Source organism: Hypanus sabinus, chromosome 15 (assembly GCF_030144855.1).
Source record: "Hypanus sabinus isolate sHypSab1 chromosome 15, sHypSab1.hap1, whole genome shotgun sequence".
Classification (NCBI taxonomy): domain Eukaryota; kingdom Metazoa; phylum Chordata; class Chondrichthyes; order Myliobatiformes; family Dasyatidae; genus Hypanus; species Hypanus sabinus.
In genome coordinates this window covers 41,249,347-41,264,233 of record NC_082720.1, presented here as the reverse complement: position 1 = coordinate 41,264,233, position 14,887 = coordinate 41,249,347, and the positions used below count along the sequence as shown (strand labels likewise).

At 40.4% G+C, this 14,887-nt stretch overlaps 1 protein-coding gene across 1 annotated transcript in view; it reads right to left on the bottom strand.

The window, feature by feature from the left end:
- Positions 1 to 14,887, bottom strand: part of LOC132405448 (netrin receptor UNC5A-like) — a 580,373-nt gene that overhangs the window by 230,108 nt on the left and 335,378 nt on the right. The window contains exon 2 of the mRNA XM_059990261.1: positions 13,955 to 14,176. Coding sequence (XP_059846244.1) covers positions 13,955 to 14,176 — 222 coding nt within the window. The remainder of the gene's footprint in view (positions 1 to 13,954; positions 14,177 to 14,887) is intronic.

Below are 14,887 nucleotides of genomic sequence, written 5' to 3'. Positions count from 1 at the left end.
GGAAATCTGCAGATGCTGGAAATTCAAGCAAAACACAAAATGCTGGTGGAACTCAGCAGGCCAGGCAGCATCTATAGGAAGAAGCACTGTCGATGTTTCGCGCTGAGACCCTTTGTCAGGACTAACTGAAAGGAAAGATAGTAAGAGATTTGAAAGTCGGGGGGGGAGGGGAAAATCCAAAATGATAGGAGAAGACAGGAGGGGATGGGGTGAAGCTAAGAGCTGGAAAGGTGATTGAGCTGGAGAAGCTTCACCCCATCCCCTCCTGTCTTCTCCTATCATTTTGGATTTCCCCCTCCCCCTCCTACTTTCAAATCTCTTACTATCTTTTCTTTCAGTTAGTCCTGACAAAGGTTTTTGGCCCGAAACATCGACAGTGCTTCTTCCTATAGATGCTGCCTGGCCTGCTGCATTCCACCAGCATTTTGTGTGTGTTAAATGAAACTAAGGAGTTGGTAGCATGAATCAACTACATAATGATCATTAAAACCAATAGAGAACTCCATAAAGAATTAAGGGTAGAATTTTTACCATAGGGGATAAGAAATCAGACAAGATGCCCAAATCTAGAATTTGCATCCTAGAGTTATAAAAGAAGTGACAGCGAAAGTGGAAACATCAGCAGTTGGTTTCTCAAAACTCACTGAATCCCAGGAGGGTACCAATGGATTAGAAAACTTCCAATATAATGTCCTTAATCAAAAGAGGAGGGAACAAAAAAAATGTACATGCTAGTTAACTGAACATATATTGTCTAGAATATATGTTCAGTTAACTAGCGTCCTTAAATCAAGGAAGAAATAACTGATCACTAGGCATGGATAGATGGAATGAGGGGAAAAACATTTGGAAATGTTTACCATATGAATCTGTGAGGTCACATACTTTGCTAAGAGAAATCAAGTGACTGCAAATGAGTGGAGTGCAGAGGAATCTAGATGTTATCATGCACGTGCAGCAAGTAATTCAGAAACCAAGTGGCATATTGGCATTTATTATTTGTGGGCTGAAGTTTAAAAATGAGACTGACTCTTGGTTCTAGACACTTCAATGAAAAAGACCAATTTCTCTGCATCTACTCTGTCAAGTCCCATATGAAGGTTGGGATCTCTTCCCATTATATTATGAGCACACTACAAAATCCATTAGTTGTAATTTTAATAGTGAAGTGGGAGAGTGAGCAAGACTAGTGGGCTAGAAAAAGGAGGAACAGACCCAAGGGATTCTCAGCTTATGCCAGTTTAAATGCTAGGCCTTATTTCCATATTGGAATTGGATATTCACTGAGGGTGGGAGGGAATAATACTAAAATATAGATAAGTGTAGTCATGAGATGCCTTAGATTTATAATGGGTATGAAAACATTTCCAAATGAATAAATAAATGGGAAGTAAATGAAAATGAGAACACGAACTTATAAAAGAGGAGCAGGCTTAAGTCATACAGTCTATTCTTCAACAAGATCACCTCTGAAATAATTGCTGTACTGAACTCCACTTCCATCCTGCCAAGTCTCCACTTGCTACCATTAGGCTGCTTCACTTCCGGTTTCCCTGCTACAGGACTAATTCCTTGATCATGTTTAATATTATTCTTCTCTCTCCACTTTGTTACAGACAGCAAATGTTGAATGAAATGACATGGAGAAGGTCAACAACGCATTGCCTGATATATTTCATTCAGTGTTTCAGTATTTACTCGTACATGCTGAGTACACTGGATAGGATGTAATGAAATTATGACGCTAATTAATTTAAAATTAACACTAAATTATGTGATATTCAGAAATTCAGAAAAAGATATATCAGGAGCACAGTTTGCAGGGGGAAAAAATGCCCTCAAATGTCAAGAAGTGATTTGTGAGCTGTTAACATTCTTACAGACAGGCAGATGCATTGAATTGCTTTGGGAATTAATCAGATGCACAAGGGAGTTGCCTCATCTGGATAATTAAATTGATAATTAAGTAATAATGGCAAAGGAATAATCAAAATCACCATTAAATCCAAGGTTAAACTTCCTGTGGTGTGACAGGAATAGTGGGGTGTCAAGTAATAGCTGTCAGCTGTGATAAGCAGACATGTCGAATTTTTGTGAAAGGAGTGAGAATTAAATCGTCCTGTAAGCCATATATTTGGACTCCTCAAAGGCTAGAGAATAGTTGCCAATCGCAAGTGACCAGATGGTCTGCAGGAGTTACAGGGGGAGAAAAGACAGTTAACATCTATGTTTACAATCTTATCATCTCTGTCATTATAACATGAAAGAGCATGAAAACCTGTGAATACATTAGCATGCTATTATTCTGAATTATGTATCTGATTCACCTTTGACATATAGACACATTTTTAAAGGAACATCACGTAGCACAAAAGACAGCAAGTGCTTTCCCCACCAATGGGAGCACAGTATCTTAACTGATGAGCTGTTCACAACATTTTCACACAGACTGAATTTCCTTACTTCCCATGTTGCAGGAGGCCACTAGGTTCACTGAACCTGAGATTATGTTATGTTCTTTTGACACTTGCAGAATAATTACCATGACTGGCTCTCTGCTTGGTATTTGAGAGAGTAGAGCACTCAGCTGAAATTCAGGTAGCGATGAGGAGGATTTCAAACCCAGATCCCGGCAGCTATGAGGCAGCAACATTACCTGCTGCTCTGTGCCAGTGCAATGTGTTGAATGCAGAAGCTGACAATCCCCTGGGAATCCCCTCTCACCCCGGGACTCATCTGGCGACCAACAGCCCTGCACAGGCACGAGTCTTTGAGAAAGCAAGAGGAAGCTTCTCTGTCTGTCCCGATGCAGTTGTGGCCAAGGTTCCCTCCTGCTGCTGAAAGTATATGCAAATTTCTAAACACCCTGTGGTCGGCAGCTGTCTGCGTCAATAAAGGGGTAGCAGTGCGCAGCTACTTCAAACCATTTTTTTTCTGGTCAGTGACTACAGAGTGAGCTTTGTAAATACAAATCTGTTTGACTGCTAGAGCAGAGGGAGCACATTGGCGATATGGGACTGTACAAGGATCAAAGCAAATTGAATTGCTTCCTGCTCAATATTATTTATGGGGCTTGAACATTTTAATTTAACTTCATCTCTGCATTCTGCTGTCACCCTTCACTGCCATCTTTCCATGGTTCACCCTCCCTCTGAAATGTTCTCCATCTCCCACCCCCTGCTATGTCGTCTTCATCTTTGCACCCCCCCAACCTACCCACTCTTCTCTGTCCACCTTCAGAACTTCCATGCTGCCATCTGCATCAAAGAACCACCCCCCATCCCATGATGTAACTTGACTAACATTACTATACCATTCATAACTTGACTTTCTGGCTCCACTCCCACTCACCAACTCAGGCTAGATCTGGTCCCAACAGCCCACTTGCCTCCCAACACTCGAGGTCCTGATAATCACTCTCCCATTGCTGGAGTAGTCTTTCTTGCATCAAATTTGGATATTAATGAAGCAATCAAATTAGGCGGTCAGTACAGCAGATGCACGCAGCAGGAAAAGGCCATTTTTGCACAGTTCCCAATGAACGACCCTGAGCGTTCCCATGGGGCCAGTCAAAAGAACAGGTAGAGCCCAGTTGAATTTGTTACATCTGGCTTCTGAGAGCTCCAGCGCCTCACATTGTGACTCTCAATTGGATGTACAGGAATGCAGGATCTGGCCTAGTATTACATTTATCAGGAGCACCTTTGAATTGGTATTATTTCCAAAAATAAATAGCATGGAACACTTCAGCTGAAATAAATGTAAAATGTCCTTTTCCCCTTCCACACTCTCTTTCCCGTTTCTCCATGTTAAGTTTGTCGTTATTTCCAGGTAATACATATTTTATATGTTATGGGACTTTTTTCTCTATAAGTAATTAAATGCACCATGTTTCGTCTGCTCTGAGTCTCATCATCTATTCTGGTGCATTGTCAAATCCTCTGAATAGTTGAAAACTGACTCCAAGAGCATAAAATATTGATAGAGAAATAGTGACTTGTTATATCAAACTCACCTGCCTGTCAATGTCATTGCGGCAAATATTAAAGTCAGCAGAAGGACACCAAAATTTCAGAACTCCAGAGAAGCTCTAATCCATTTCTTCTACTGGTACCACTGATGTTTATTAAACTTCACACGGTCGACCACTGCTCATTACTGCTCAAATGTTCACATTAGAATCAGAATCAGGTTTAATACCACTGGCATATGTTGTGAAAAATTTTGTTGTTTCGTGGCAGCAGTACATTGCAATACATAGTGAAAAAATCTATAAGTGACAATAAGAAATACAAGTTTATAAATAAGTAGCACAGAAAGAGGGAAGAAAATAGTGAGGTAATGTTCGTGGGTTTATTGTCCATTCAGAAAAATGAAGGCAGTGGGGAAGGAACTGTTCCTGAAACTTTGAGTTTGTGCCTTTAGGCTCCAGTACCTCCTCTTCGATGGCAGCAATGAGAAGAGGGCCTGTCCTAGGTGATGGGGGGCTTAATGTTGGATGCCGCATTGACAAGGAGTCCTTGATGCCCATGATGGAGCTGGATGAGTTTACAACTTTCTTCAGCTTTTTCCCAATCCTGTGCAATGGCCTCTCCATACCAGGTGGCAATGCAAGCAGTTAGAATGCTCTCCATGATACACCAGTAGAAAGCTGCAAGAGTTTTTGGTGACATACCAAGTCTCCTCAATTTCCTTTACAAATATAGCTGCTGATGTGCCTTCTTTGTAATTGCATCTATATGTTAGACCCAGGATAGATCTTTAGAGATGTTGACTCGCAGGAAATTGAAACTGCTCACCATTCCTACTGTTAATCCTTCGATAGGACTGGTGTGTATTCCCTCGACTTCCCATTCCTGACAATCAATTTCTTGGTCTGATTGATGTTGAGTGCAAGGTGTTGTCTCAACCAACTGATCTATCTCATCATCACCATCTGAAATTCTGCCAAAAATAGTTGTGACATCAGCAAACTTATAGATGGTATTTGAGCTGCGTCTGGTCACACAGTCATGGATATAGAGAAATTATAGCAGTGACTAAGCACGATTCCTTAAGATGTGCCAGTGTTATTTGTTAATCAGGAGGAGATGTTATTCCCAGGTTTTGGAGCTTGTTGAGTAGAACTGAGGTATGATTGTGTCGAATGCTGAGCTGTAATCAATAAACAGCAACCTAATCAATTCAGCAATATTCATATTAATTTATGAAATTCTTTGCTGACTGTCAATGGGATCTTTTTGTTTTGAAGGGGCAGGATCAGCTTCCAGTAGCAACTATGATGAGAATCTGATTCGTGCCTGAGCAATGGAAGAAATTTCTATCCAGTCTAATGGAGGGTCATTTCATGACATAAGGCATAAGATCATAAAACATAGGAGCAGAATTAGGACATTTGGCCCATCAATTCTGCCGTGTCATTTCATCATGGTCAATTTATCATCCCTCTCAATCCCATACCCATGCCGTCTTCCCATAAACTTTGTTGCCCTGCCTTATCAGGAACCTATCAACCTCTGCTTTAAATATTGTCGATGACCTAGCCTCCACAGTCATTAATGGCAATGAATTCACCAACCTCTGATTGAAGAAGTTCCTTCTCACCTCTGTTCTAAATGTCCATCCCTCTATACCGAGACTGTCCCTACAGGTCTTAGACTCAACCACTATAAGGAACATCCTCTCCACATGCACTCTATCTAGACCTTTCAGTATCCAATAGGCTTCAATAAGATCCCCCTCATTCTTCTGAATTGTAGTAAATACAGGCCTCAGTATTACACTCTTTCTCTTATGTTCTTGTCCCCTCAAAATCAATGTTATCACTACATTTGAAAAGCTACTGGGGTGTGTTGGAACTTTTGGTGGGCTGCAATCATCACAAGAAGTTATTTGTCAGTGAGATATTGTGTGGTTTAAAAGAGCTTGGAGCTTTCCAGAATTTTTTGGTGGGCTGCAATCAGAACGATCTGTTAAGCACTCAGGAGGGGCCAATAAACAGAAGTAGTGTCTGAGTCATGTGAGTATTAAAGGATACACATATGTTGACTCAAACTGCTAGCTAAACTTTAGGAAATCCTGCACAAAGACTACCAAGTCCCTTTGCACTTCTGATTTTTGAAATGTTTCTCCACTTGGAAAGTAGTCTACACCTTTATTTCCTCTACCAAAGTGCCTGATTATAAACTTAATACACTACATTATATCTGCCACTTCTTTACCCATTCTCCTAATCTGCCCAAGTCCTTTTGCAGACTTTCTGCCTCCTCAACACTACCTGCCCTTCCATCTATCTTTGTATGATCTGCTAATGCATCAATTCTGTCTTCTAACTCACCGACATATAATGTGAAAACAAGCTCTCTCAATACCAACAACTATGGGAACCACCAGTCACTGGCAGCCAACTAGAATCGACCGCCTTTGTTACAACTCCTTGTCTCCTGCCAGTCAGTCCATCTTCTATCCATGCTGGTATCTTTCCAGTAGTACCATGGGCTTTTGCCTTGCTAAGCAGCCTCATGTGTGGCACCTTGCCAAAGGCCTTTTGAAAATCCAGTACACAATATCCACCTATTCCCCGATGTCTATCCTACTTGTTATTCCCTCAACAAATTCCAACATATTTGTCAGACAAGATTTCCCCTTAAGGAAACCATGCTAAATTTGCCATACTTTATCATGTGCCTCCAAGTACCCCGAAGTCCCATCCTTAATAATGAATACCAGCATTGTCCAACCACTGAAGTCAGGATATCTGGCCTATAATTTCCTTTCTTCTGCCTCCCACTCTTGTAAAAGAGCGGAGTGACATTTGCAATTTTCCAGACCTCCGGACCTATTCCAGAATCTAGTGATTTTTGGAAGATCATTCCTCATGCCTCCACAATCTCTTCAGCTACCTTTTTCAGAATCCTGGGGTATATTCCATCTGGCTCAGGTAACTTATCTACCTTCAGACTTTTCAGCCTCTCCAATATAACTCCTTAGTAACAGCAACTACACGCTCTCCTGCTCCCTGACACTCTCAAATTTCTGGCAAACTGTTGGTGTCTTTCACAGTGAAGACCGACACAAAATACTTAATAATTTCTTCTGCCATTTCTTTATTCTCTCATAATTCCTCTCCATCGTCTTTTTCTAGTGCTCCAGTGTCCCCTCTCACCACTCTTTTACTCTTTATAAATCTGAAAAAATCATTTGTAATCCTCTTTTATTTTATTGGCTAGCTTACCATCATATTTCAACTTTTCTTCTCCTTGTGGCTTGTTAGTTGGTTTGTGCTGGTTTTAAAAAACTTCCTAATCCTCTCCCTTCCCACTAAATTTTGCAATATTGTATGCTCTCTCCTTTGCTTTTATACTGTCTTTGACTTCCCTTGTTAGTAAAAGTTGCCTCACTTTCCAAATTGCCCACAGAAACTCTAGCCATTTCTGTTCTGCAGTCATCCCTGCTAGTGCCCCCTTCCAATCAATGTTAGCCATCTCCTCTCTTATGTCTCTGTAATTCTGTTTAATCCTCTGTAATACTGATACATCTTCTCCCTCTCAAATGGCAGAGTGAATTCTATCTTATTATGATCACCCCCTCCAGAACATACCTTTATCTTCAACTCCCTAATGAAATCTGGTTTGCACAACAACATCCACTCCAGAATTGCCTTTCCCCTTGTGGGCTCAACCACAAGCTTCTCTAAAAACCATCTTGCAGGCATTCTACAAAATTCCATGCTTGGGATTCAGCACAAACTGATTTTAATCACTCTATTTCCAAATTGAAATCCCCCATTACTATATTAATATTGCCTTTATTATTGCCCTTTTCTATCTTATATCCCACATCCTGGCTACTGTTCGGAGGCCTGTATATAACTCTCATCAGGGTCTTTTTACAGTTGCAGTTTCTTAACTCTATCGGCAAGGATTCACCATCTTCCAATCCTATCTCTCAGGACTTGATTTCATTTTTTATCAACAGGTCACCCCACCCCCTCTGCCTACTTGTCTGTCCTTTTAATACAATGTGTATCCTTTAATACTCACATGATTCAGACAGTACTTCTGTTTATTGGCCCCTCCTGAGTGCTTAACAGATTGTTCTGATTGCAGCCCACCAAAAAATTCTGGAAAGCTCCAAGCTCTTTTAAACCACACAATATCTCACTGACAGATAACTTCTTGTGATGATTGCAGCCCACCAAAAGTTCCAACACACCCCAGTAGCTTTTCAAACTGTCTCTAGCTCACTCCACCATCTCCTGCTCAACAGACAAGTCCCAACAGGCCTTCTTGCTTTTTACAAATGCTGCGTAAGTTTCACAAAATACTTTCTCCTACTCACTCTGCAATGTCCTGCTCTGCAGACAATTCCCAACAGTTCCTGGTCGCTTTTTAAACCTGGCACATAAATTCCATGAGGAACCATCTCCAACTGACTGTTATCTCCTGTACGCAGACAAATTATAATGCATAACTTAAGAGAAACATTGTGGAGAATGCAACACTGATCCCTGAGGAAGACGTAAGTTTTTGCCATGTCAACAAATTACCATGGCTAGATGTAAGTGCATTAAATTAAACTATCTCAGACAACTGAAGGTCTCCAGCAAAGTGATCTTCATCAGTTATGTAATATATGGTGCTGTGTTGATCAACATCATTATTATTTATAATGATCAGTTCACAATTCATAACACAAAATGAAAATGCTGGAAATACTCACTAGGTCAGGTAGCATCCATGAAGAGGGAAACAGTCACTCTTTGCAGAACAGGCCCTTCTGGCCCACTGAGGCACACCATCCAGCAATCCACCAATTTAACCCCTATCCTAATCACATGACAATTTACAATGACCAATTAACCTACTAACTGCTATGTGTTTGGACTGTGGGAGAAAACCAGAGCACCCAGAGAAAACCCATGCAGACCTGGGAGGAACGTGCAAACTTTCTTACAGAGGACATCGTAACTGAACTCCAAACTCCAACATCCTAGGGTGTAATAACATCTCACTAACTGCTATGCTTCTGTGGTGCTTCTTATCATAATTCCCACTTGCTTTAAAAGAGCAACAATCATACAAGCACCTAAGTAGAGCAGGGTGAGCTGCCTCATTGACTATCACCCAATGGCACTCAAATTTGAGAGGCTGGACACAGTGAGAACCAACTCTTGCTTAAGGACGTGGACCTGCTGCAATTTGCCTATCACCACAAAAGGTCTACAGCAGATGCAATCTCACTGACTCTCCACCTGGGCTTGGCTAACCTGGGTAATAGTAATAATTAAGTCAGGCTGCTTTTTAATTAACACAATCACACCCTCAATTCTAATCAACAAACTTTTGAACCTAAGCCTCTGTACCTCCCCCTGGAACTGGATCTCCTTCTTGCTGACAATCAACCTCAAGGATGCATGCTTAGCCCACTCTACACACACAAGGCACAGTGTGTGACTAGGCACAACTGAACTGCAACTATACTTACAAAATTTCAGGTAGTGACAATGAGGCATACAAGGAGCAAGGTAGATCAGCTGGTTGAATGGTATCTCAGCAACCTTGCACTTGACAGCAGAGTTACGTACCCGTGACACGTGACAGTGGTGTACTTGTCACATGACAGGTGTTGAAGCTATACTGGACTTGAGGTAATGGTCTTGTGATGGTGGAGTGACGTCATTTTCCTGCCAGTAGAGGTCATGTGACAGGTTTTTTTTACAGGGTATAAAAGCAGGACCCCTCCCTGTGAGGAGGGGCAGTTCGTAGCTGGATTTGCCATGTTGACTTCAAGCCACTGCGAGATTTAATGTTATGACGCAGTTTAGCTGAAAGATGGAGTTTTATTTCATGCCTAAAGTTTAAAAGGTCATTGCCAGCAGTTTCTTTATAATACTGCTAGTTAAAAATCAGTGGAGAGTGAAGATCAGAGTTCGGGAGTTAAAACATCGGGGAAAGTCGATTTTGACGGTGAAACAGGTTCGACCTTGTTTAATCCTCATTCGGAAGGAATTCGTTGACTGTCCCTGTGTTAATCCCTGTGAATAGCAGAAAGGGTCGGGAACAGTTTTGTAAAGGAAAGGTCAGTGCCTTTAAGCCATTTCATTTTCCATCTTTGTAAATTCTTCGTGGGAAAAGTAGTTCGACTGGGAACCGCAGCAACACAACGTGAAAGAGAATTTAAATCATCTTAAAAAGTCTCTCCTTTAAATGGACTGTAAGCATTTTGAACTTTTGCAATACTACTTTGAAGAACTGTTTTTGCAACATCGCTTTAAAAACTGTTTAAGCTTCATTGCTTTAAGAACTGTTTAAGCTGTCGCACAGCAGCTGATTTCCTGTTACGTTAGTGATTTGTTTACTTTTGGGGGTTTGTTTTTCAGTGTTTAATAAATGTTTTATTAGTTATAAAAACCCCTGCCTCATTCATATATTTATTGTTGCTGAATCCGTAACAGCAGTAAGACTAAGGAATTGACTGCGAACTTCAGGAAGTAGGAGACAAGGAAACACAGTGAGGGATCAGAAATGGAAAGGGTAAGCAGTTATAAGTTCTCTGAGGATCCATTCTGGGCCCAACATATTGATACAATTACAAATAGGGCACAACAGTGGATATATTTCATTTAGAGTTTGAGGAGAATTGGTATGTCACCAGAGTCATTTGCTGTTTTCAATAGATATACCATGGAGAGCATACAAACTGATTGCATCACTATCTGGTATGAAGGACCACTGCACACAATTGGAAAGAGCTGTAGAAAGTTGTAAATCCAGTCAGCTTCATCATGGGCACTAGCCTCCCCAGTATCTGGAACACCTTCAAATAGTGATGACTTTAAAAGATGGCATCTATAATTGAGGTTCCCTTTCATCTAAAACATGCTCTTGTCTCACTGCTACCATCAAGGAAGAAGTACAGGAGCCTGAAGACACATACTCCACTGAAGAGCTTCTTACCCTCCACCATCTGATTTCTGAATGGACAATGAACCCATGAAAACTTCCTCACCATTTTCCCCTCTCTTTTTGCACTATTTATTCACTTCAATTTTCTGATTTATATATACATATTGTAATTTATATTTTAATTATGTATTGCAATGTTCTGCTGCCATGAAGCAACACATTTCATAACATATGCCAGTGATATTAAACCAGATTCTGATTCTCTTGGATTGCTAAAACACCAAGTCTAAGAACAACAATGCCAATGCAGGAAAATGCAGAAAGAACAACTTATAACTAGTTTCAAACATGTTGTGTGGTGCTGGACTAAAGACATAATCAAGAAAATGAAAATCAGCCTTCAAGCCCATCAGACATCCTGCAGTGGAAAACCTGTCTCCTGAGAACACAAGCCTATAGTCAGTATAAATTATACATGATTTATGAACCATCAGCGCCAATGACAGACGTATTGTTATTATGTATGATCAACAGCAAAGCATGGTTCATATTGGTCTTGTGAGATGTACACAGTGGAGTTACTTGTAAAGGAAGACAGAGGTAACCATGCAGATTTGCTTTGTAATTCGCCTATCGGAGCAACAGGTCAACTGCAGATGCCATCACTCTGGCACTGCATTCCTCCTTGGAATACCTGGAGAATAAAGAGGCATATGTAAGGCTCCTTTTCATCGACTACAGCTCTGCCTTTAATACCATCATTCCAAATAAACTGATTCCTAAGCTCCAGAACCTGGGTCTTAGCACTCAGATCTGCAGCTGGATCTTCAACTTCCTCACAGACAGGACCCAGGCTGTAAAAATAGGGGACAAGCTCTCCTCTACAATCACTTTGAGCACCGGTGCCCCACAAGGCTGTGTACTCGGCCCCCTGCTGTACTCACTGTACACCCATGATTGTGTAGCTAAGTTTCCATTGAACTCAATATATAAGTTTGCGGATGACACCACAATTGTTGGACGTATCTCGAGTAATGATGAGTTTGAGTACAGAGAGGAAATTAAGAACCTGGTGGCATGGTGCGAAGACAATAACCTATCCCTCAATGTCAGCAAGATGAAGGAATTAGTTGTTGACTTCAAAAGGAGTAGCAGACCGCACAACCCCATCTACATCGGTGGTGTGCAGGTAGAACAGGTCAAAAGCTTTAAGTTCCTCAGGATCAATATCACAAATGACCTGACTTGGTCTAACCAAGCAGAGTCCACTGCCAAGAAGGCCCACAAGCGCCTTTACTTCCTGAGAAAGGTGAAGAAATTTGGCCTGTTCCCTAAAAGCCTCACTAATTTTTATAGATGCACTGACGAAAGCATTCTTCTAGGGGGCATCACAACCTGGTATGGAAGTTGTCTGTCCAAGACCGGAAGAAGCTGCAGATAATTGTGAATGCAGACCAGCACATCACACAAACCAATCTTCCATCCTGGGACTCACTTTACGCCACACGCTGTCGGAGCAGTGCTGCCAGGATAATCAAGGACAAGACCCACCCAGCCAATACACTTTTTATCCCTCTTCCCCCAGGAGAAGGTTCAGGAGCTTGAAGACTCATATGGCCAGATTTGGGAACAGCTTCTTTCCAACTGTGATAAGACTGCTGAACAGATCCTGACCCGGATCTGGGCCGTACCTTCCAAATATCCAGACCTATCTTGCACTACCTTACTTTCCCATTTCTATTTTTTTATTTATGATTTATAATTTAAGTTTTTTATTATATTTACTATTGATTTACACTCCAGGGCGTGCGAAGCACAGATTCAAATATCGCTGTGATAATTGTACGCTCTAGTATCAATCATTTGGTGACAATAAAGTAAAGATGCAGAAAATCTTTGAAATAAGGGAAACTGGGAGTTCCAGTAAAGTGAAAATACCTATTTCTTAAGATTAGTGTACCCACATTATAGGACTGTATTAGGTATCCACTGATTCATTGCGTAATCTTCAGCTTTAACAGGAGGAGAAGGGTTGGTGCATGCATGGTGCATGCTTTAAGCCATGAGTTTTAGGAGATTCTACCTGCATGGTAATGAGTGACTGAACAGGAAAGGGATGAAAGCCTCCAATGCCACCCTAGAAATCTTAGAAAAACACACACACACACAAATGCTGGAAAACTCAGGAGGTCAGTCTACATTTGTGGGAAGAGAAACCGTTAAAGTTTCAAGCTCTCACTACAATGTATAAAGATACCTTACAAACAATCTTAAAAACCTGAAGCATTTATTTCTCTTCCCACAGACACAATCTGACTGACTCAATACCTCAATACTTTGAGCCTTTTCTGTTTCTGTTCTGTTTCACTTCAGCATTTTGGAAAGAGTGTGAAGAAGGATCATTGAGCAGTAAGGATGCCCAATGTTTCCCTGTGAAATAGAAAGGAAGACTGATACTCTTCCTGCGTTTCAGGCAAACCCAAAGCAAATGGCATTATTTCAACAGAAATTCCATGGCTTTCCACAGGACAGGCAGATTCTATGCAAAGATCCTATGTCAAACCAGGAATGCAGAGAAAGAGAGAGTTGGTTTTCAGAAATAGAGAAGGTGGAAGAAGGAAGACAAAGTGAATAGAGCAAGGCCAAATGGGCAGAATTAGCATTTTGAAGAAATACTTTTTTGTCAGTGCAATGGGTTATTCATAACAAGGCTGTGGAACGTGTCCAACAGGCCCAGCTGTACAAGCTGTACAGGTAAAATGGAGCCAAAATGATTTCTGATAGAATTGGCTATTTCTATAAAGAAAGAGAGTAAACTACCTAAAGTTAGAGAATTAAAAATCATGTCCCAGATTTTAGTTATTCTAGTGCTTAGGGAGGCATTGGAAGGCTATAGCTAATTATTTTGATTTTATCTATTAATTCAATTATTTCCCAAGTTCCAACCACTAGTTTAGATTGTAGTCAAGACAATAAAACTGAATTAAGCATTTTTTCAGAATGTACATCTTTTATTTCATTTTCACAATTAATAAGTGCAAACCTACCTGTGACTTTGTCAATGGTTTCTTCTGTTACATGATTCATCTGATGCACCCATTCACCATTGCATTTGAAGTATATCTGTGTGGCTGGTGTTGCTTTGCAGACCAAGGTGACAGGTTTGTTTTTTACAATGTACACATCCTCTGGTTCAACAAGGAAATGAGGCAAAGATTCTGAAGAGGCCACTGGGATGGACTCGGAATGTGTTTCACTGTATTCTGCATCTAAAGGAGGAAAAAAAAAGATAGAATTTGCAACATTTCCTTTTCTTGAGTTGCAGAAATTGCTTCAATATTTAACCCAGAGAGATAGCAGTAAAATTGATTTCTAGGCCACTTTGGTGCCAAGTTAAGGGTCAATCAATTTAGTATGGGTCAAGGAAAAACCAGACCACAAAATGACAAGCTTTCTCTCCTAAAGATCAAGGAGTTTATAACAATCCAAAAGATTGTTATGGTCACTTTTGCTGATATCAGTTATCACTGAGAAATTGATTTGTTTATTCCTCCCCCCTTTTCTCCTGAGGTCATTTAAAGAAAAGTCAGCAATACAAATCCATTGCAGAGTTTGAAATAACCAGGCTATACCTTATTTATTAAACAAAAAATACGGGTACTCAAGTCAATCATTTCCACTACGCAGTGCTTTTGACAATTAAACTGAAATACCTACTTATACACCTAGCTATAATAACATATGTTAAGCATCATGAGATCATTATTCAAATAAATTCAATTATATAAATGATTTATAGATTCAATGAGTTACACAACTCAAAAACAGTTACTTCAACCCAACTTGTGCAATCTAAGAGATCTGTCAAATATAATTCCATTAGCTAGAGTTTGGACCATACCCTTCAAAACCTTTCCCATCCAAGTATTTGTCTAATTAAAAAAATATATTGTAATGTATCTTTTTTTACCACTTTTGAA